The sequence below is a fragment of the Pongo abelii genome, chromosome 22 (genome assembly GCF_028885655.2).
Source record: "Pongo abelii isolate AG06213 chromosome 22, NHGRI_mPonAbe1-v2.0_pri, whole genome shotgun sequence".
Classification (NCBI taxonomy): domain Eukaryota; kingdom Metazoa; phylum Chordata; class Mammalia; order Primates; family Hominidae; genus Pongo; species Pongo abelii.
This window is the reverse complement of record NC_072007.2, coordinates 52,249,377-52,272,710: the sequence shown is the minus strand read 5'-3', so window position 1 is coordinate 52,272,710 and position 23,334 is coordinate 52,249,377. Positions and strand designations below refer to the sequence as shown.

Below are 23,334 nucleotides of genomic sequence, written 5' to 3'. Positions count from 1 at the left end.
CATGAGCAGCAGCATAGGCAGGAGAGCAGGTATGGTGCCTGTGTCCTCGGCCCTGGCCTGCTCCTGCGTTGTCGGCTGTGGCCTCCGGGTGCTCTAAGCACTAGCGGCATTTTGGCCGGACCCGCGCTAGCAGTGGACAACCCCAGCTGCATGTTCAAAAGACCTGGGATCTTTTGAAAAATGCTCATGCCTGGTGTCCCCGGACCCCCATCATGCCAGATTCTCCAGGAAGGGCCTGTGCACCTGTTGGCCTTAGAGGCCTGTTGATTCGAGGCTCCAGGGCTAAGGATGCTGCTCCACTGTCCTCTCCACCTCCACTCCTCCACGTGGCTGCCTGGGTTCTAAGGACTGAACAGGAAGACATGGTGGACGTTCCTGGATCCTGAAGCCAAATGCACCCCCTCCCCTCCCAGGGCTGTATCAAAGTACCACAAACTGGGTGTTTGCAACACCAGGAGCCAATTCTTTCCCTGTTCTGGAGGCTGGAAGTCTGAGCTGCTGGTGCTAGCAGGGCCACCCCTTCTGAGGCCCTGTGGGAGAGCCTGCTCCTGCCTCTCCAGCTCCTGACAGCTGCTGACAACCTTTGGTGCCCCTTGGCTTGTAGAAGCAGCACCCTGTGCTCCGCCTTCATCTTCACGTGGCGTCCTTCCTGTGACCCTTACAGTGTCTTCCCCTGTGTGTCTGTCTCTGTGTCTAAATTTCCCCTTTTGATAAGGACAGCAGGCATATTGGATCATGGGCCACCCCAGTGATCTAATTTTAAGTTGATGATTTCTGCAAGGACCCTATCTCCAAATAAGGTCACATCCTGTGAAGCACTGGGGATTAGGACTGTAACATATGAATTTGGGTGGGGGTAGGGGAGCCAAGTTCAGCCCATAACATTGTCCCTGCTCATACCTCAGGCCTGGCTCCAGACCCCAGGCCAGCTTCAGTGCAGGGACACCTATGAAATGTACTTTGGAGATGGAGCAGGAGGGAACCTCTCACTGCTGGGGGTTCTGAGTCCTTGGGTCTGTGGTTGACCCAGGGGGTGGGTTGGCGTTCCCTCCCCCTAGGCCTCCATTTCCCCTGGAAGTGAAGGGGTGACGTTGGAGCAGTCCAGGTGAAGCTGATGGATCAACCCCTTCCTCTCCCCTGTTCCACCTGGGAGCCGTTGTACCTCTCCCCTGTTCCACCTGGGAGCCCTTGTCCATAGGCCCTTCAGGGCCTCCAAGATCAGCCTAAAGCAGAGCTTCAAGGCAGATGCAGGTGCCTATAGATCAGAAACACCACTGAGGGCCTCCTCATCCCCCAGCCTCAGGTCACCTGGTCAGCTCAGAGCCCCCTGACAGCTGGGGGTTCCTCTGCCTGGGAGCCCCTGTCACCATGCCCAGGGCATTTCCCCAGCAGGTGCCCTCGGATGCACCAGGCAGTTAGCCACATCGGTACCACTGCATCTGCCCCACTGGCCAAACTCCAAAGTCATGTCCAGTTGGGGGTCATTATCCACCCGTCAGAACACACCCTGCTGATGGCTGGTTTTTCATGATGTGCTGCATTTTTCAGGGACGTGAATCACTCCAGGAACTGACACTGATGCCCCACAGGTGTACCATTAGGCCTGCGGACAACAGGGACGTCATTTACACGTTGATACTACTTACCCGCCTTTTTCATTCCTTTTCCAGCAGTCCCTGAAGTCCCTGCACACAGGCTCCTAACTTTAGATCACTGTAAAAAATGTCCACATGATACGTCATAGACAAAAGTGATTTGGTTGTATTGAGAGAGTCAAGTTTTTAAAAAATTATGGCCGCTTTGATCAAATTAAATTCAGTCCATTGCGGCCCTTCATCTTCTCAGTTTCTGTCCTGTAACCTGGGCAGAGCAGATGGGACACAGCAGTTCATGCTTCAAGTCAGGCTCAGGGGCACATGCTTCTTTCCCCATAGTAGGCTTTGATTATACAAAGACTCACAGGCAGGTCTCGGTCAGGTTTCTCCGACTGCCCTCAGATGCCACAATTGTTGGTGTGCATTTCATTTAAAAGAGGGAATTGATATTCTTCATCCCCTCCTTTAACCTCCTCAACATGGGTGGCTATTTGCATATGTCATGGCTATTGAAATGTTTACTGGATATGCCTATCACAAAGGGAATAAATTATCACTTTAAGTATAAGGCTCCTCTTCGTGATGATCAGACCTGTCTTCTTTCAAAATCATTACCACCTACATACCAGCGGTAATGAGTTTCACAGGCTGGCCTGAAATACTTACTTCCTCGACCTTGCGAGCCTTGGTTAATAGGATGTTAAACTAATTTGTGAAAAAGCAAATTAGTGGGCTCTTGCACCCACTACGTTAGCTTGTACTTGACTTTAAGGAATCATTGCTGTTGAAATTATTGTTGCTGCTGCTAATTTTTTTCTATTGCATATTCTACTACCTGATGGATATCTATATCCAGGTAAATATCTGTATACAGAGATCTGTATCTATCTGTAAGCAGATAGATCGAACCACACAAAACTGAGGTTTTGTAGGCCAAATAATGCCCAAGTAACAAACTTCAGATGGCATAGCCTAATATGATAGGATCTGGAATTATTTTTTAATAAAATCTTATTCCCAAAAGAGCAAATATTATTTAACATTCCTAAGAAAGTGAATACCATTGTTCTCAGGGTCTTAATTGGGTTTTATGAGTGTGACCATCCTTTCTGGGACACAATACTGCTTTGCCACCTACACCCTTCCTAATGAGGGGAAGTGGGTGGCACAGAGGGGACCCAGGTATCCCAACCGAGGCAATAGCTGTCTGCCTCCATTTGGTCTGATAGAAAATCAGGGATATAAGCCAGGTGTGGTGGCTCATGCCTGTAATCCCAGCTCCCAGCACTTTGGGAGGCTGAGGGAGGGGTGGATCACCTGAGGTCAGGAGTTCGAGACCAGCCTGACCAACATGGTGAAACCCTGTCTCTACTAGAAATACAAAAAAATTAGCTAGGCGTGGTGGCACGCACCTGTAATCCCAGCTATTTGGGAGGCTGAGGCAGGAGAATCACTGGAACCTGGAGGTGGAGGTTGCAGTGAGCCAAGATCGCGCCACTGCACTCCAGCCTGGGCGACAGACAGAGACTCTGTCTCAAAAACAAAAAAAGAAAAAAAAAACCAGGAATATAAATATCGTCCTTAGAAAGGGATACCAAGCAGTAGTCCAGGCTTACTGCTTCTACTGTTATAATCTCCTTTCCATTTCATCTTGAAAACTCTCGTTTTGTACAAGCCAGACTGCAGCTGTTTTTCTCATGCAGGTAGTGACAGCACATTGAAGTAGTGAACCGGCCCTTTGTTAGAGGCATTGGAGCCTCCTTTTCCCTTTGTCCCATTGGACCAGTCATTCAGCCCCTCATTCCCCACCCACCTGACCAGCCCCTGTGCTTCCCTCTTCCAGGAGGAATTCTAAGGAAAGGCGCAAAGCTGTTCTTCCGCCGGCGGCATCAACAGAAAGACCCGGGCATGAGTCAGTCACACAATGACCTTGTGTTCCTGGAGCAGCCAGAGGGTTCCCGGAGGAAAGGCATCACCCTCACCAGGATCTTGAACAAGAAGCTGCTCTCCAGGCACAGAAACAAGAACACCATGAACAGTGCCCCCGTGGAGCCCTGCACGTAGGGCCTGAGGTCATCACCTCCAAGCCATAAGACGTGCACCTGCGTTAACTACCCTCACCAGGACGCAGCCAGTGTGTCCGCCAGATGTCCAGATGCCCCGCTTGTCTTGCTGGGTTTCTTCCAACCATCTCGTCATTTAAAGGGAAAACAAAATCTGAGTCTCCAGCCAGGAGGCTTCTCCCAGAGGGGACGAAAAAGCCCAACTTGCCACCAGATGCCAAATGAGACTTGACAGCCACAGAGCTTGGGCTGTGCTCAAGGCTAAGGGTTAGGGTTCAATATTAGAAGGAGATTAACATTATAAGTGAAATAATATGCTCTAATAGATTGTGGAGGGCAGGTTTGAGGGACTCAGTTTACCTATTCTACACTAACAAGTGGTGTTTTGGGTCCATGCCTGGACCATGTCACAAAAAGGAGGTGCCTCCCTGTGCTGTCACTGTGAATGGAAAGGATGGGTCACCTCTCTTCATCTGCTGCTTGGAATAAAAAATGCAGCTGGCCCTGAGTACAGGGAAGTGGAACATAGGCAGGATTTTGGATAAATAGAGAAATTTTGATAGGAATGGAGACGCTACGACAGACGTAGGAAGTCATCTACCTTTGATATTAGCCATAGAACTTGAACACTAACTATATCCTATGCATAGTATGCAGAACACTTTTCTAAGTTTACTTTGAGCCTACTTGCAAGTGGAAGATATATATATTCTCACATGGTTTTTACATTTTTCTCTATCGTGTTAAAAGCTCTAATAATGCTAGTGGAGCAGTTGACATCCAGGTTTTTTTTTTCCTGCCTGTCATACTTGCTAAACAAGAGCACAGCAGGCCTGTCAGATGAAGTCAGGAGCCATACGTGACTGCTCGTAGAACACAGTAACCAAACACATACATGGATTTTGCCAAATGCTGCCAGTAGCCAAAACAAAGTCCTTTTAGGGCAATAGAGGAAATTATTTTGTGTCTCACGTGTCAGTCTTAGGAATGGAAGTTTAATAACAAATGGGCCAAACTTGCAGGACATTCCTTCTATGAGTGCTTCAGAATTTTGCTGTGAACAGTCCTCTTGGACACAGGTTGGGGTGCCCTTGTTTGGGTTTGTTTTGGTGGAAAACGTGATAAACCTGGCACACCATTTGAATATCCCTAAGTATCATTCCAGTTGCTTTCCTCGTCAGTTGCCTTTTTCTATTTCAGTTCATCCACAGATTTCACTTTGGTCTGCTCCTTCTGAATGTGCCACTGCCAGTAGACATGCTGGTCAAAGAGCAGTCATCATTGGGGTGAAGTGTTTTTGACAGTTTAATATGATTCACTTTTCTCCAAAGACATGTAAAAGGCTGTTAGGAAAGCTTGACTTCTGTCATGAAGATGGAAATGGGCAAGCTTCCTTCCGTAGCCTCTTTTGTTAATCCTTAAACATTCAGTATTTCAGGGGTAATAAAGCCACTGGTGAGTAAAAACCTATATAAAAACCAAAATTATAGGATTTTTTTCTTTTTTAGTAAAAACCTGTATAAAAACCAAAATTATCAGATTTTTTCTTTTTTAGTAAAAACCTATATAAAAACCAAAATTATAGGATTTTTTTCTTTTTTAGTAAAAACCTGTATAAAAACCAAAATTATAGGATATTTTTTCTTCTTTTTTAGAGGGAGAGATTAGAAAACATTAGGAATTTCACTTTAAAATTTGCATTGCAGACTTCTTAGGTGTTCCAGGAATTATCAAGTGACTTTAAAATGACTTTTTCGACCTGCTTTGTTTTTAAAAATTATATTCCAGTTTTAATCATTGTAAAAAAAGCACCTGGAGTTTCAAAATATGTGAATACAACCAAGTTTCTGTCCCTAAAGTCAGGCATCACTGCTAGTCTTTTGGGACAGATGGGACAGATGTTCACTTTAATGTTTTACTTGAAGTTTTACTGCTCTTGGCCATGTGGTTAAAAAAAGCCTGAGACATATTTAAGAATTCCAAGAGGATATTATGTGTCAGAATTTCAGACACTGATGAGAAGTTTTTAATTCTTTTTTGATTTTGGAATTCAGGTGCACTCTATTCAAGTGCAAGGATATCAGAAGTTTTTTTTTATTTAAAAAAAATTTTTTTTGAGACGGAGTTTAACTCTGTTGCCCAGGCTGGAGTGCAATGGCAGCTTATTGCAACCTCTGCCTCCTGGGTTCAAGCGATTCTCCTGCCTCAGCCTCCCAAGTAGCTGGGATTACAGGTGCGCACCACCACACCTGGCTAATTTATTTGTATTTAGTAGAAATGGAATTTCACCATGTTGGTCAGGCTGGTCTCAAACTCCTGACCTCAGGTGATCCACCCACCTCGGCCTCCCAGCGTGCTGGGATTACAGGCATGAACCACCAGGCCGGCCCCAGAATTTTATATTAAGCCTTCTTGCTCTCAAAAAAAAAAGTTTTTAACTATTCCATTGCCAGATGAATCCCATGAGCACTGCTTACTGTTGAATACTGAGGTCTAGGGCTCTGCTTCCTGTAGACACGGTCACGTTGTCTCCATCCAATGGCCTTTTCTGAAGTTACAGAAAACACCAATGTGGGACGGAGTTTATGAAGCAAAGGCAAAGGAAACATGTCGGCTAGCTTCAGGGTAGCACTGTGAGAAATGGGCTGTATTGATACTGTGAATGTTTCTTTTCCAAGTTGTTTTATACAGGTTTGTTTTTTCATGGTGTAGGGTATTTATGACAAAGTAAATGTTGTGAAGGTTAAAGATAAATTAAGATTATCCACCAAATGCTAAAAATACTGATGTGTAAATCACCTTTATCGCCTCACCTCTTCTACAGGCTTTTGCAGCTTGAGGGCTTTTGTTTTTGGCTTTTGTCTGGATGAAAGTTTTGCCCAGTGGTGTTTTAAAAGTGATTCCTCATGAACACTAAGATTAATTGTGTCTGTATCTCTGGAACTGGGTGCTCATGTTGGTTTTAATGAGCTTGCAACCCTTCCCCATTTGCTTTGTTTAAGGAGGTGCGTCTGTTCTTTGTGGAGGAGTGAAATGGAGCTTTAAGTGTGTGTGTGTGTTACGTGTGTTTGCACACACGTGTGTGTTATTGTAGCAATAACAAAAAGTAGCCATCTCCTTGTTCCAGCTGAAAACCTGCTGTGAGAGTTTTGACAGAGCACTTTATTTTAGTCAAGTTTCAAGTCTGAGTTCAAAACCAGCCCTGATCCCTTATGACCGACTGCTACTCAACCAGTCGCCATTCAGTGGCCACTTGGTGCCCATTTAGATTTTTGCTTGGGTTTTACTGGCCACCTCTATAGACGAGAGTTGCAAAGTTGCTTTCAGCAGAGAGGGAAAGATTAATTTACACTGCTGGCCACCGAAGGCAGGTGTTTCCTGGGTAATAATCTCACGCCTCTTGATCTGGAAACTTCAGAGTACAAATTGGTGGATGGTGGAAGGCAGGACATGTATCTCTGTCCAATGGAAAACAGACCTCAGGGCTGGCATAAACCCTGCCGCCAGCCCCTCTCCCCACTGCCCCAAACCGGCCTAGACACGAAGACCAAAGCAGCCTGCACAGGGCAAGGCCCCCGCGGAATCCTGCAGAGCAAACTCAGGTTACCTTGGGTCCATGACCGTTTGCATCTGAAACACAATACACTGCCCTGTTCTCTCAGTTAGCAGCTGGGCAGTAGCGCACCATTCATCATTTAGGCTTGTGGTTTGTTGTTTACTCTACCAATGTTATGTCGAAACTGCATTGTAGAAAGAGAAGAAAATGGCAGGTTTTCCAGGTCCACGGAAAGGTTTGGCCTGACGCTGGAGTGCGGTGATGAACTTACGTGACAATGATTGTATTCCTCAGTAGCACTTTAAACGCCGAAGACAGCCCTGCACCCCTGCACCAAGCTTGCACACGGGCTTGGGTGGCTTCCTTTGGAGAAGACGTGGCTGAAACACAAACAATCTTTGAAAGAAATAAATGTGCACATAGAACACTACACTGAGTTGTTTTTCCTGAGTCCTGTTCTGTCCTGGAAGTCCCAGGGTCTTCTCTGAGTGCCCCTTTCATCAGGTCATCCTTGGACTTCACTGTCCAATCCCCACCCCAGTGGGTGGCCCGGGTGCATGCAGAGGGGGACAGGTACCTGGCTCAGCCACAGGTGGAACGGTGTCTGCACTTGCCTGGGGCTCACGGTGGTTCTGGGATGGAGGCGGTCGAGTCGGGTCACAGACGTGTCCTGCGGTCCCCATGCGGTGCCCAGACAGCAGAGCACGTGGAGAGCTGGTGTCCTGGAGAAAGCTACTGGACAGGCCCAGCCTCCTGCCCCCACACTGCTCACCCCTCCTCTCAGCTGTCCCGCCCGCTTGCTAGACACAGTGTAGACCCTTAGAGGGAGCCTGATGCTTCCCAGCTGGGTTCCAAGTTGGCTCCATTTCCTGGGCACCACAAGGTGGTGATGGCAGTGCCTCTTGTTTGGAGTTAGAAGTGGTTCAGGACCCAGTGATTGAACTGTTGCTGCCTCTGTGTGGCCAGTGGGACCCACTTTGTGCTGATGCTCCAGGAGGAGGCTGGATTGAGTTGCTGGAGGCCAATCTTGTCCTAATTTACCAACTTTCCTAAGCTGATCACCTCCAGGTGAGCACTGTTTGCCAATGCGTCTCCACTGCCCAAATTAATCCAACTCAACCACCCTCGGTCATTCTGGAGTGTGCATCCTCGTGCCCAGCAGTTCACACTCACTTTTCGAATGGTCTAACCCAACTCAAGCCCTGCCTTCCCCACGAAGGAGCTTTTCTGCAGGCTGCGGAATCGGTGTGCTTGCAGCAGCATGGTTCAGGCCTCCGGCTCTCGGGCTTCACTGTCCTGCATTGCTCTCATTTCCTGTATCCCCCGGGGCTTCGTACAGTCACTGCCCACCTAGCAGAGCAAGGACAAAGGTCAGCTGATGACCCTTACGTAAGCACAGACAGCAGCTTTGCTTCCACCCACCTCACCCCCCATCACCCAGGACCCGGTGCTGGGGACTGAGCAGGACACTGGAGGGGATGACCACATGCTGTTTTGACCTTAGCACCCCTACAAAGACAGGGTGATGTGTGTATATGTCAATAAAGTTTATTTTTAAAATGCAGATCACTCACCAAAGGGGGCTAGACACCAGGATGGCTGACATAGCACAGTGATCCCCCTAGAGAGAAAGCTGCCGAGGCCAGGCCGTCCTTCCCAGTGATGACCTAGAAACATCAGCTTTCCTCCACTGGCCTTCCCGAGCTCCACACTGCGACTGTCCACGGTGGAAACTGCGAGTCACACCCTGCTGTAACAGGCATTCAAAATTAGTTGTCTATGTATTTATAGATCTATATTAATGCCATTGATATTTATAAAGTTGGATGTGCAGGTACCTTGGGCACCTTAATAGAAGGGTTATCAGCTGGTGATCATCATTGCTGTACCAGGTGAAGCACCGGACTAAGCCCAGGGGATGTATTAATTTATAGTCTAGCTCGGTAGCAAGCATAGCTTTTATATAAAAGGCCGGGCGCGGTGGCTCACGCCTGTAATCCCAGTACTTTGGGAGGCCAAGGCGGGCGGATCACCTGAGGTCAGGAGTTCAAGACCAGTCTGGCCAACACGGTGAAACCCTGTTTCTGCCAAAAATACAAAAATTAGCCGGGTGTGGTGGCACATGCCTGTAATTCTAGCTACTTGGGAGGCTGAGGCAGGAGAATCCCTTGAACCTGGGAGGCGGAGGTTGCAGTGAGCTGAGATCACGCCACTGCACTCCAGTCTGGGCAACAGAGTGAGACTCCATCTCAATAAAATAAAATAAAGTTAGAGAAAGACTTGAGATCACAACAATAGCTAATAATAATTGCACACTCACTATGTGCCAAGAATTTTTCAAATAGTTTTATATGTAGTGACTCATGTACTCTCTGAAACAACTCCATGGGGCATGATCTATTTCAGCTTTACAGGTTAAGAAACTGAAGCACAGAGAGGTTAAGTAACTTGCCCAAGCTGACAGCTGGCTAGACCAGAATTTGAGCGCTGGCTGTTTGCCTGGAGAACCTCTGCTCACAGCCGTGAGTCTCTGGCTCTGCCTGTGTCAACTGGAGAGATTAAGGACTACGGTCCTATGTGTTTTTGTTTTGTTTTGTTTTGTTTTGAGAAGAAGTCTCACTCTCGTCATCCAGGCTGGAGTGTAATGGCGTGATCTCGGCTCACTGCAACCTCCGCCTCCCAGGTTCAAGCAATTCTCCTGCCTCAGCCTCCCAAGTAGCTGGGATTACAGGCGCCCGCCACCATGCCCGGCTAATTTTTGTATTTTTAGTAGAGATGGGGTTTCACCACGTTGGCCAGGCTGGTCTCAAACTCCTGACCTCAAGTGATCCACCAGCCTTGGCCTCCCAAAGTGCTGGGACTACAGGCGTGAGCCACCACACCTGGCCAAAAATTTTTAACAATTTTATATGTAAAAAAACTGGTGTAGTGGTGTCAGGCATATGATACATTTCATTTGTTGAGTTAAAACAAATGTTTAAAAACCACCAAAGACTAGCATGAGGAAAAGGCTGGTCTCCTTCCCTGGAACCAGGATAAATCACTGAGGAAGTCAGAGGCATGGCCAAGACTAAAATTCAAGTCACACAACAGCACTCTATGGAAAATCTACATACTCCTATGATAAAGGTCTACTAAATAGCCCAGATATATCATCCCCTAATTTGTGGGTATGTAAGCAAATGTGAAGCATGTCTCCAACCTGGCCATTCACTGTGCTATAAGGCCCACTGCCAGTGAATAAGGTCAGCAGTTACTCTTCGAGGATATATGGTCTTTTTTGAACTTTAATGCTGCCTGTTTTGGGTGAGAATAACATGAAGTGAGAGTCAATGTTTCATATTTAGTAGGAATTTACTTATTTGCTGATGATCAGACTTCCCTCTTTATGAGAAAAATTAGCCAATTTTTTTTTTCTTAAAAGCTGGAGATGGCTGGAGAAGTGATTAAGGATGTCTATCACGCTTTGCACAGGAGTAGGTTTGTATTTAAATTATAACAAAACCAGAGCCAAGGAGACATGCTAATTGGAAGAGTACTGATCTAAGGCAGGCGGTCCACAGGGCTGCGGGTGTAGCCCTCAGTGATTAATTACATCTTAATCCCATCTAGTATCTTTCAGGAAGAATTAAGTGTTCAAAAGGAAATTCACTGGTAGCCATGGAAGCTCTTGTCTGTTGTTTTTTAAATTGTCAACTCATTTATTTTTAATTTCAAACCTACGGAATAACCCATATAGCCTTCACCTAGATTCACCAATTTTGCCACATCTGCTCTCTCTCGGTCTGTATCTGTCACGTTTGCAGATATCATGATATTTCACCCTAAATCCTCCAGAACGATTTGCTGAGAACAATGAATGGCACCGGCTATCATACTTTCAATACAATGATCACCCTTGGGTAATTTAACATTGATCCAATACTATTATCCGGTAACACCGTTCATGTTCAAATTTCCCATTTTCCCCCAATAACAACCTGTATAGTTGTTTTTTCTTTCTTTCTGCCCATTATTCAAAGTTGTATATTGCATTAGTTCTTAATAATGAAAATTTGACAGTTTAAGATAAAACTTTTTTTTTCCTTTAAAATTCTGGAGATGAATCTGGCTTAAGAGGTATTATTTCTAGACTGTACTGAAGGATTATAGTGGACACACTGACAATCCTCTTGAAGACGAGATATGACGATTGTGTAAGTGAATTCCAGCCATGGGCTGTATGTAGTAATAGGAGAAATGGCTTGGGGGAGGTTGAAGTCTTTGGTTTACTTTCAGTTATTCGCACTTGCTGTGGACCTGCCACTTTTTTAGTGTAAACAACCTTTTATTCACATATGCCGAGGACTATTTCATGTTCTGAGGCCCAGAGAAGCAGTCATCTGGCTATTTTGGAACTGTGAGTGATGTCACTGGAGGTGCGCGTATAGAGTGAATGTCCATTAGCTGTAGTGGTGGTGGTGAGAGTGGGGTTGGGCAGAGACCTGAATACAGAGAAGGTTGTGGAAAACCTGGGAAGTGTTTGAAGATAAAGTACGGAAGGCCTTGGGAACAGGCTTCAGGGACAGGAGGCTGGAGGGAGGCGCGAAGTCCCAGGTGGGGCAAGCAGGGAGACAGTGGACGCCGGGGATGCTCCAGAAAGGTCTGGGGGGCCATGGGATGGCCTACTATAGCACAACATGGCAGCCGCTGCAGAATGCTGGGCCAGGCAGAGAAACCAGCCTTCACAGAGCAACACTTGCCTAATCCGTCTCCGGCTGCCCGGCGTTGCAGCCTATGGATGGATGTGCCCAGGTGCATCTAACACCTCCCGTGGGATGGCACGTAGTATGTAAGCAAATGTGATGATCACATATGCCATTCATACAAGTGAGTCCGTCTCTGGCATCATTCCTGCATGTGGGTCAAAGGCTATGTGCATTTAGAATTTTTATGGATATCCACAAATATCTGAATGGAAGCTATGCTAATTTATTCTCCTACCAGTAAAGGAGTTTGTTTCTCTAGTTTCTTCAAAATTATGCTATTACTTTTTTTTTTTTTTTTTTTGAGACAGGGTCTCACTCTGTTGCCCAGGCTGGAGTGCAGTGGCACGATCACAGCTCACTACAGCCTCAAACTGTGGGACTCAAGTGACCCTCTTGCCTCAGCCTCCTGAATAGCTGAGACTACAAGCACGTGCCACCGAGCCTAGCTAAGTTTTTTAGAGACAAGGTCTGGCTATGTTGTCCAGCCTGTATTAAACGTTTTTAAAAATCTTTGCTAATCTAATAAAAATGATCTCACTGCGACTTTGTTTTTTCTCTTATTACAGCGTAGTTGAATAGCTTCTCATATGCTTAAGAACCATTGAATTTCCTACGAACCGTCCATCCATATACTTGGCTCATTCTTCTATATACACATATATTTTTATTGGTTCACAAGAGTTTCACATACATGAGGGAAACGAGCCCTTTTGTGGCATCAATTTAAAATCATTTTCCCCGGTTCATCACTTCTCTTTATGAATGTAGGTTTTAGCCAGGCAGCAATGAACAAGACAGTCGGCCTCTCTGAATATGGGCGGCCAGAACTAAGGTGAAAAGTCTGTCCCTTCTCCGTCTCACGTTTTGTGATGGCACACACACTTGTTGGAAGGGGTCAAGAGACGCCACACAGGCCCCCGGGGAAGAATGGCTGGCCCGGTGCTCACCCGTAGCGTGGCGGAACCCGCCAGGCCAGACTCCCCTCCCGGCCCCTCGCGGGCACAGAGCTCGTGTCCCAGGGCCCCGCCGGCCAAATCCAGAGGTCACCGTGAGTGGGGGCAAGTCCCAGGCCTGTTCTAGAGAAAAACTCGACCCACCCACCGCCACCACTCCCCAACTCCACAAGAAACGCGTCCGAGGAGAGGCGGAGAGGGAGCTGCCCGCGCGCGTGGGCGGCAGGGCCGTGCCACGTGGGAGGGGGGCCGCGCGCGGAATTCCCTCCGGCCAGACCCGCCCCGCGCGCGCCCGCTGTCCCGTCCTCGTCGCCCGCGCCCCGTAGTCCCACCCGCAGGACCCCCGGCCGCGCCAGGGTCTCGCCTGCGCCCCCCGCGCCCGCCCGCGGACTACAAGTCCCGCCATGCCCCGCCACCGCCCCCCGGCTTCCGGTGCTGCGCAGTTTCCGGAGCGGATCGCAACCCGGAGTCCGGATCCGATCCCGCTCTGCACATTCCAAAGGCAGGTAAAGCTCCGGGCCCTGCGCCCGCCGCCCGCCCCGGCGTACGCCCCGCCCGCCCCGGTCCGCACCCGCCGCCCCCGCGAGCCCCGGCGCGCCCTGGGCCCGCTGCCCCCCGCCCCCCGCGCCCGGCAGCCGCGCGCCGCCCCGGTCCAGCCGCCATGCCGACTGTTCTTTGTTACATTCGCCGGCTGCGGGCACCGTTGGCGATCGGAGTCAAAACCCGGCTGGATTTCCCGGAGCCGCTCCGGGATCGCCCTGCGCGCCGCCCGCCCGCCGGGTCCCGCCGCCGCGGGCGCTCCTGGCCGGGCTCCGCGCCCCCGCCCGCGGCCTCGCGTCCCCCGCCCGCCCGGGGCCAGGCCCAGCGCGGGGCCGCGGGGCTGCAGGGCCGCGCTCGCCCGTGGGCGCGGCGCAGGGTCTTCGCCGCCCCAGGCCCGCGGCCCCGCGGTCCCGCGGACCCCGCCGCCGGGTGGCCTCGTCGCCGAGGCCCCAGGGGATGTCGTTATCCCCCGCCCTCGGGTACAGCCCATGCGGGTCGCACGGGAAGGGTCCCTGGACCGCCACCCCCGCGTTTAGAAAAGCTGAGTCCTGGCGATGGGGTCTCCCAGACGCCCTGCGCCTTATTTTCGTAAGCCTTTTGGTGGCAGAGAGAAGGTAGCGAGGTGGATGGACAGGTGACGCGTGCCTACCCGGGGTGGGTGGCCGTGCGGGGACGGGGCGTGCCCGGCCGCTCAGGTGAGGCCCGCCTCGCGCGGACAGGTGGGGACGGGGGCCACGCGCGGCCTCCGGCTAGGGGGGAGGTGTTCACGCAGGGGTTAGCCTTGAGAAAATAGAAATGAAAACTCATGGAAATAAACACTCCTATCTGGTGGTTAGAGTTATCACCCATTTACCTTTCTTAACCCCCTAATGTAGTGGATGGGTTTTTTTCCCCACAAATGCTCAGAAATTGCCCCTCACCCCCAAGTCCCCAAAGGGAGTTTAAAACGGTAGAAACAAGTGTGTGATCAGAGACACGTGGACCTGTGTGTGTATTTAAAGCTACCAACACTCGTTTTAAAAAAAACCACATTGGCTAAGCCAGACTCAAGTGAATTTGGAGAACCCAGCTTGGTTCCTGAAGGGTGAGATGTGAAGGAGCCACTGGTTTTGTGATGAACCTTGAAAGGTAGCAGTGACAGTTGTCCTTGGAGAATGCAGTGATGTCAACACTTGATAAGGGCGGTGATCCCACCCCGGTGCACACACCACTACCGTATTTTGTTTCAAGCTCGGACATTTTCACGTGTTCCACGTTTTCACTGCTTCACTCCTTCCCCAGATTTCCTGACATCGCTGCCTCACGGTGAACGATTAAGAAATAGTAGCTCTATAATTTAGATTTTCAAGAGCAAAAACACCATTTTTTTATAGTTTGTTTTTCTTCTTATATCTGTGATTTATACTTTTTGCCGCAAAGTAGCCAGCAAAAAATAAACTAATATGTTCCATTTTGGAAGCAGGCGGGACGGTTATTTCTCCAGAAGACAAATAAATTTAAAAATCAACTGTAGCTGGAAGGCTGCTAGCTTGTCTTAGAATAATGATATTTGACAAAGAACTCTGTTCACTTAGGATGTGGCTCTCATATCATTTTCGATGTCATCATCTGTAAAGAAGGCTGGGAAAGAACAGTCCTGCCATTTTGCAGATTGAAGGGAGATTTAAGGCAACTGTGTCTTCCACCCGTGTGCTCAGAGGTTGGGATGGTGAGCAGTGACTTAAATGCTTTTTCAGACTCCGTTCCTCATTTGCAAAGTGTGGATGGCCCTGCTCAGCTCCCCTCACAGTGCTGGTGTGTGCAGATATTCATTCATTCGGCCATTCATGCATTCTTTCCACCAATGTTTACTGAACACCTGTTATGTGCCTCATGCTGTAGTCAATGGAGAGAGGGCTGCACCTGGTGGACCTAATGTTCTGGGCAGGGGAGTGGAGGTGGTGTAGACAGAAAATCATAAAACTCTCCGGTAAGATGATGGGAAGAGCGTGAAGAAAGGAAGGAGGGCAGGCGGGTGGCGGGCAGGGGATGGGGCACTCGGGGGCTGGGACTAGAAGGGGCTGTCTGAGGAGGGGCCACAGTGGAGACCAGTGCTGTGAGGGAGCCTCTGGTGGAGGTGGGTGCGGTGGTGCCTGCCCCCACCAGGCAGATGGTGGCAAATGCAAAGGCCCTGGGGTGGGATGAGCCCAGGATGGGACAGGCCAGTGTGGCCGTGGAGGTGGGGCAGCAGGGGCCATGCACCAGGCAGAGATTTTATTCTGACTGCCTTGTGGATGCCATTGAGGGGCTTTGAGCAGTGGTGGGGCAGAGTCTGCATCTTTTGGCTGTGTGTAGGGAATGGAGCTGGCATCACTGGAATCCAGGCCCTGCATGATTCCACTCCACAGAACACGGAGGCAGAAGGGGTGGGGCAGGACAGAGCCTAGTTCCAGAGCCAGGCAGGCCTGCTGCTGGTTTGGTTGGAAATGCATGGTGGGTGACTGGAGCTGCAATTTACTGAGGTGCAGGTGACCTGAGGCATTCAGGGGCCCTGTAGACCAGACATCGTCAAACTCTCGCTCAGAGTGGGAGAAGACCCTGCCCCGGGGCCATGTCCGCTCCTCAAAAGGCTCCTCCTGAGGAAAGGTCCCTCCTCTTGCAGTCATGGCCCTGGGGTGTGGGAACTGCGGGGTCCCAGCAGATGTAAGGGTGTTGGGGAGTGGCTCCCCCGTGGGCCACAGGCCTGCAGCAGCCGTGGGAGCCTCTACACCAGCAGTGTTCATGGTGATCGTTGATGACAAGTTGATCTTTGATGAATTCAGGCTCAGAACTCAAGAGGATGTGGCATTGGGGGACTCTGCTGTGACCAAGCCCCTTCTGCTCCCATCTCCTTATTTCTGGAACCAGCTTCTCTGTGCTCACATTTCTAGAAAGAGGAATAGGGACAGAGGCGAACATTTGTCCATGCTATGTGAACTGATTAGGGGAAGAAAGCTCTTTCTCTTCTATTAAACACAGCTTTTATGTTAGATGATGGTTTATCAAAGCGTAGACTACTTCTGTTTTGATCAGTGGTGTTCCAATTGTACTCATACCATGAAAAGGAGATATGGTTCAATGGTGGACCGCATATACGATGCTGGTACTGTAAGATGATAGTACCGCATTTTTACAGTACCTTTTCTATGTTTAGATAAGCAAATACTTACTATTATGTTACAGGTACCTACAGTATTCTGTTAGTTAAGTGCTGTACAGGTTTGTAGCCTAGGAGTCGTAGGCTGGGCTGTATAGCCTAGGTGTGTAGTAGGCTATACCATCTAGGGTTGTGTATGTACACTCTGTCATGTTTGCACAACTACAAAATCCCATAGCAATGCATTTCTCAGAATACTGTCATTAAGCAACACACGACTGTACTGCGGTGATGATTCAGGAGATGTTAGCACAACCCTATGGTTGTAGAAAATCAAGACAAATTCAATTTATATGCATGTTTGTGTTGCAAAAAGTTACAGTAGGGTGAATCAGTAGAGTAATTTCAAGCATGAATATATAATGTTGGGTTTACATTTTGTAGTAACAGAAATAGGAGTTCCTAGAGGAAGAAGTGTATACTTTCTGGCCTTAAAGAAGAGCTTGTTTGTGTGCGTTGTAAATAGATGGCCATGGCTGTCACGTCGTCGCGCCTAGATTCTAATAGATATATTTACAAGAGTGACATGGCAGTTTTATTTTAATTCAGTATTTACAGTATGCTGGAAATGATGTCCTTTGCAGCTGTTTAAAACAGGGATGAATAGTTTATACTGTCAGCTGAGATGCAGGGAGTAGCGTTTTAGGAAACATTTTCATGGGGATACTGGCAAAACTCTAAAGAGCCTGGCTGCTCCTGGTTCCACGTGTCAGGTGGAGCTACCGTCCGCGGCCTGGGAGGGCGAGGGGCCGCCAGGATGCCGGCTTGGGAGTTGGGGGTGGCAGGTAAGTGCTGCATCTAGAGGGACAGAGGTCTAGGTAGCCAGCTTGGGGTACCCCCTGTGGAGGTTCTGGAGGGCAGATGCAGACAGCAAAGGGGCTTAGGAGGGAGCACACAGTGAGAGGGACCCTCCAGCGCAGAAGGGGTTTCCAGAGGAGGCAGTAAGGATGGCTTCGGGTGGAGAGGAGCTTGGATTGGGCGGGGACCCTGCTGAAGCCACCATCCTACATGAATCCTACTCAGAGCAGGAGAAGCCAAGATCAGCGATCCTCCCATCTTGGCCCCACAAAGTGCTGGGATTACAGGTGTAAGCCTGTCCTGGAGTCCTCCAAGCCCATGGGGTCTGATGAGCACAGACGGCTCAGCTCTTCCTTGCTTCCATACCCTTACATAAAACTGGAGCTCGGCTTTCTCAGAGAGGATGCTTTTCTTTGCCTGAGATGCTGCATCTGTTACTGGCTCCGTTTGACCGATCTCCTTGTTCAGCATGGTCCAGGTCTCCACTTGACAGCTCTGAGTGTTGACCTACTGCAAGCATCATCAGTAAACCTTGACTAAGTGATGCGGCTCGCGGCAAACTCATTGTGAGTTCAGGGTCCTTAATTCTTGATGTGGGTGGGGCCTGCAGGATGCAAATGCGGTTGGACTTTAACTGCCCACTCACTGGACCAGAGTCTGCTTTTGAGAAGGGGTGTTTCAGGTGTCTCATAACCCTCTGGCCTCTGGCCTTTTGTAAGTTTCAAAGAAAAAAAAAATATGTATGTATATATATATATATATATATATATATGTATGCTACTTATTTATAGTAGGTTTGTCTTTTATCGTGACCAAAAACATAAATGTTATTTTAGCACCACGTTAGGCAAGAGGTTAACAGGGTCCTTGTTCTGAGCAGGCCGCCTCAACTCTGACTGTTACCTGGTCCTGTCATCTGGATTCCTCTTGTCTGCCTGGGTCCCTATCCCCCAGCACATTTGACTTCTCCAGGCTTTGCTCTCTGCCTATTCTCATTCTCTCTGCTTTTTAAAATATGCTAAACCAGCACTCACAGCCTCTCCACCATCCAAGCCCTCTAGGGTCATACAAGCCTCATCATTAAGTAGGAATCAGTCCTCCCACCCTTTTTTTTTTTTTTTTTTTTTTTTTTATAAGCAAACACAGGACAGCCAGTTAGAGCAGCCATCAGTGTGATAGAGAATACACAATTTCCCAAGACAGAGTCTTGCTTCATCACCTAGGCTGGAGGGCAGTGGTGTGATCTCCATCTCGTCTCACTGCAGCCTCTACCTCCTGGGTTCAAGCAATCTTCCCACCTCAGCCTCCCGAGTAGCTGTGACTACAGGCATGTGCCACCATGCCTGGCTAGTTTTTGTGTTTTCCGTAGAGATGGGGTTTCTCCATGTTACTCAAGTTGGTCTCAAATTCCTGGGCTTCAGCAATCCTCCCGCCTTGGCCCCCCAAAGTGCTGGGATGACAGGTATAAGTCACCGCGCCCAGCACAGTTTCCATTTTTAAGATGGTAGAGGGCACACCTTTCTCTCCCTCTTAAAGAACCAAATGTGAAAATGAGAAATATAGATGTCATTTTTGATGAAACTAAGAGGTTCAGAAAGTGAGAACGGAGAAGAAATCATAAACAGTACAAGAAAACGGCAGGACTGAAGGGCATGGTTGAAGTCAGTGCACAGCATCAAAGCAGGTCACAGAGTTTCAGGTCACGGGAGCTAGAACAAAAATTCCGAAAGATTCTGGAGGTAGAGAGCTGCACAGAGGAGATTTGCTGGCAGGAAAGATACCAGATGCGTCAGCCACGACGCTGGAAGCTGATGGACCACGGAGTCCTTCCTTAGACATTGGGCGTTCGGAGTGAAAGTGACCAGTGGCCGTGTACCCAGGCAGCCTAACTGAGGTGTGAGGGTAGAATAAGGACATCACAGACATGACAAATCTCCCACAATATATACCCCCATGCGCCCTCCTACGGAAACTACAGGAAAATGTGCTTTCCAGATCCGGGGATTAGACCCAGGAAAGGGGAGCAACGAGGCTCAGGAAACAGCTTCACATGCAGGAGAAGGAACCAGGCGCCCCCACGCTGATGTGGAAGGGGAGGCCCAGGATGCAGCTGGTGTCAGACCTTGAGGGCATGGGACAGGGAGGGGAGGTGCTAGGAAACACAGCGGAAACCCTGGTCCATCTTGTTGGTCTGACCCCGTGAAAAACTGTAAGGAGATCTAATCGCAGGGTGCGGGAAGTTATAGCCATGGGCGTCTTCCCCTCCTACCAGCACCAGCAACAGAACCTGTGCACGTGCAGCACGCAAAACCTGCACACAGGCAGCAAAGACAAGCCACATGCACGTGAAGCCACCTAGCACAGTTCTGTAAACTGGCTATAAACCCCTTTCTCTCTAATCATATTTCTCACTAAATACAGTGCTTTCTTCCAGCCGAATCCAGTGGTTCCGCGTGTCCAGGAGTGTGCATTTTGCGCTCTCTTTGGCCCTCACTGCCCCCCGACCTCCTGCACCACCGCCTCTGCCCCGCACAACGGTAGCAAACAAAATGTGTGCACAGCATGTTGAATATTTCTGACACAAAGAGATGATACATATTTGAGATGATGGATACACTTATTCCTGTGATCTGATCACTATCCGTTAGAAGCATCAGTTTGTACCCCATAAATAGGTACAATTGATTATGTGTCAAAATAAAAGTATAAAAAATAAGGCCTAAGCAAATATAACAAATCAGTTAAAGTTATTGATAAGGAAGTTGTTTAAGTTCATTTCATTATTTCTTTTGAAGAAAAAAATGCATTAATAATGAACTTGTTAGGGCAGCCAATATTTTCAGAGTCATAATATATACATTGATTTAACTATAATCATACTGGGAAATGAGGGGAGGCGAAGAGAATGTAAGAAAGCTAGCCCTTCATCTGCCATAAGAAGTAAAAATGCAAGATCCAACTTTGAGAAATGAGGGATCTCAGAGAAGCATGTTATTTTGAGGTGTAGAATCAGACACAGCAGAAAGAGGCTTGAATGGCTGCCCTGGGGAATGGGATAGCAAATGGGGAAGAGGAAAGGGGCACTTTTTGTTTTTTAAAGCTGTTTATATAGATATCATTTGGATGAAACCAAGAGGTTCAGAAAGTGACGAAAAAGAAGAAATCATAAAAGAAATACTCTTAAGAAAACCTTGTACTATTTCTAGCTATATAATAGCTATTTGGTTTATTTTAGAGAAGACAAAAAGAAAGACTTGGAAATAAAAGGGCCCGATGTTCCATTGTATCCTGGGGCCTTCCTTGCAGATGGGCGGAGCTGGGCCAAGGGGGGTTCTGGTCATGTCACGTAGGTGTGCGCAGGTGGAGGCCGGCATGCTACAGGAGAGACTGTACTCAGCAGGGCTGGTCAGAGCACCCCTGTGTCCCCACATCCTGAGCCTGGGTGCTGGAGAGGTGATGAAACGCAGCAGGTCTGGAGGAGCAACAGCCATCCCCAGGAAGGAGGCTGCTGATTGGCTGTCAGTGGTAACAACAGAGGACCACTGTTAGTTTCTGTCATGTTTCAAGACACGTGGAGAGGGACAGTGGGCTTCTCATGTCTGCTTTCGTGACCCACTGTTGGCCTACAGGTCCCAGATTGGGAACCAGAGGGTCAGTGAGCGGCTCTTGGAAACATCTCTAGGCAATGAGGTGTCTGACACTGAGCCACTGAGCCCTGCGAGTGCAGGCCTGCCACGCAATCCTGCCTTACCTCCTGGTGGGCTCACTCCAGTAGGGGAGGAAGGATATGGGCCCAGACAGGGACAGCCTGTGGCTTTAACAATGGCAGCTGCTGCTCAAGAGGGACAGTGACAGGGAGGGTGACCCCAGGCAGAGGCAGAGGTGGTGGTGCAGGAGGTCGGGGGGTGAGGGTGGGGGGAATGGAAGGCCAAAGAGAGTCCCCCAAACACTCCTGGGGCATGCGAAACCCCTGGATGAGGCTGGAAGAAAGCATTGTATTTAATGGGAAATAAGATGAGAAAGAAAGGGAGTTACTGCCGGCTTGTAGGACGCATGCCTTTTAACTGCCGGGCAGCAGGCAGTGAGGAGTGGTTGCTGTATTGTGCCATTTCATCACAGCCTTGGAAGCCGGGTAAAATACCTCTGTCTACCCATCTGTATCTGTGTTTTATCTACATGTCTGTATCTGTGTTTTATCTGTATGTCTGTATCTGTGTTTTATCTGTATGTCTGTATCTGTGTTTTAACACTACTTTATGAGATGGTAACAATGAACTGAAATTTGGAAGTTGTGCCCGCTGAAAGGCACTTGGCGAGTACTAGGCCACCCCTCTTATTGTAAGGTAAGGAAACTGAGGCCCTTGGAGGGGCCATAACTCACCTGAGGGCTCTCTCATCTGGTAAACAGCAGAGGCAGACTCACACCTTGGGCCTGGTGTCTAGTCCTGTATCTTGTAGCAAAGCCAGACCCTGCCCCTTTGCTGACCCCGGGAGTCTGCAGTGTGGACCATCCTTCTTTAGCACGTTCATCAGCGTGTGCAAAAGGTGCTCTTTGCCCAAATAAATTCGAGAACCTGCTGGACAGAACACATCTCAGCAGAGATTTTTGTTGAAGGACTTTTCGGGGCCTCTCCTGTGCCGGTGTGTGTCGTGACTCCAGAGTGGGAATCTGCAGGGTGTCACAAACTGACTTAGTTAGAGTCCCTCTCCACCCACCCGCTAGCCCCCCGAAGCCCACCCACAGCATTTTTCAGGACGGTTCTGCGGCACATATTTTTGAAAATACGTTTGCTTTTTCCGTTAGTGGGTTTTCCCTGAGTGCTTTTAATATTGTCACGAGGCCGTGTGCCCAGTGGGAAAGATGCTCCTCCTGCTTCAACAAAAACTCCCTGAGCCTCCAGACCAGGGCTGGCTTCTGAGCACTTGAGATGTGCCTTGTCCAAATTAAGAAGCTGAAAGGGTAAAATACGCACTGGATTGCTAAGGCTTAGTATGAAAAAATTCCTCAATACTTTTTTTATATTGTGTTTTTTCTATGTTTATATTAATAGATGTTGACATAATATTTTGGGTGTACTGGATTAATAAAATGTTACTAAAATTACATATGTGAAACTGAGCAAGAATTTTTATGGCTTAAACCAAGATTGTTCTAAAGTTTATATGGAAAGGCAAAGGAACTAGAATAGAACGGCTGGAACAACTTTGCAAAAGAATAAAGTGGGAGGAACCATTCTGCCCAGCTTTGAGACTCGATTAAAGCTACAGTCATCAAGACTGCATTGACCGGCTCCGCCGAGTGTGGTGCTGCTGGAGAGATCAGTGGACTAAAAGGGAGACCCAGGCATAGATGCACGTAAGTGTGGGCACCCGGCTTTGACAGAGGCGCAGAAGCCAGTCAGCAGTGCCGAGGCCATGGGGCATTGTAGACAAAAAGGTGGACCTCAGCCTCAGCCTCAGCCTCTCAGCTTATACAAAAATTAATTCAGATTGGATAACAGATTTAAATGTAAGATGTATACTTATAAGACTTTTCTAGCTGGGCCTGGTGGCTCACGCCTGTAATCCCAGCACTTGGGAGGCCAAGGTGGATAAATGGCTTGAGCCTAGGAGTTCAAGACCAGCTTTGGCAACGTGGAGAAACCCCATCTCTACTATAAATGCAAAATTAGCCAGGCATAGTGGTGTATGCCTGTAATCCCAGCTACTCCAGAGTCTGAGGCAGGAGAATCACTTGAACCTGGGAGGCAGAGGTTGTGGTGAGCCGAGATCGCACCATTGGACCCCAGCCTGGGCAAAAACAGTGAAACTCCATCACGTCTCAAAAAAAAAAAAAAAAAAAAAGCTGGTGATGTGTGCCTGTAGTCTAACAACTCAGAAGGCTGAGGCAGGAAGATCGCTTGAGT

The 23,334-nt window shown here is 48.6% G+C and overlaps 2 protein-coding genes and 1 long non-coding RNA gene across 3 annotated transcripts in view; 2 read left to right on the top strand and 1 right to left on the bottom strand.

Annotated features, from left to right (window-relative positions):
* C2CD2 (C2 calcium dependent domain containing 2) overlaps window positions 1-7,644 on the top strand; it is a 69,906-nt gene extending 62,262 nt beyond the window's left edge. The window contains exon 14 of the mRNA XM_003779445.5: window positions 3,439-7,644. Coding sequence (XP_003779493.4) covers window positions 3,439-3,659 — 221 coding nt within the window. The 3' untranslated portion in view covers window positions 3,660-7,644. The remainder of the gene's footprint in view (window positions 1-3,438) is intronic.
* Window positions 5,558-9,153, bottom strand: LOC134760858 (uncharacterized). The gene is made up of 2 exons (XR_010138892.1): window positions 8,789-9,153; window positions 5,558-8,564 (listed from the first exon to the last, which is right to left on the bottom strand). It is a non-coding gene; the product is annotated as an uncharacterized LOC134760858 (long non-coding RNA).
* A 4,166-nt stretch (window positions 9,154-13,319) lies between these two features.
* The window catches only part of PRDM15 (PR/SET domain 15), an 80,862-nt gene continuing 70,847 nt past the window's right edge, over window positions 13,320-23,334 (top strand). Inside the window, 5 exon segments of the mRNA XM_054542567.2 lie at window positions 13,320-13,421; window positions 13,551-13,695; window positions 13,831-13,958; window positions 13,960-14,006; window positions 21,058-21,185. Of these exon segments, the coding sequence (XP_054398542.2) occupies window positions 13,320-13,421; window positions 13,551-13,695; window positions 13,831-13,958; window positions 13,960-14,006; window positions 21,058-21,185 (550 nt within the window).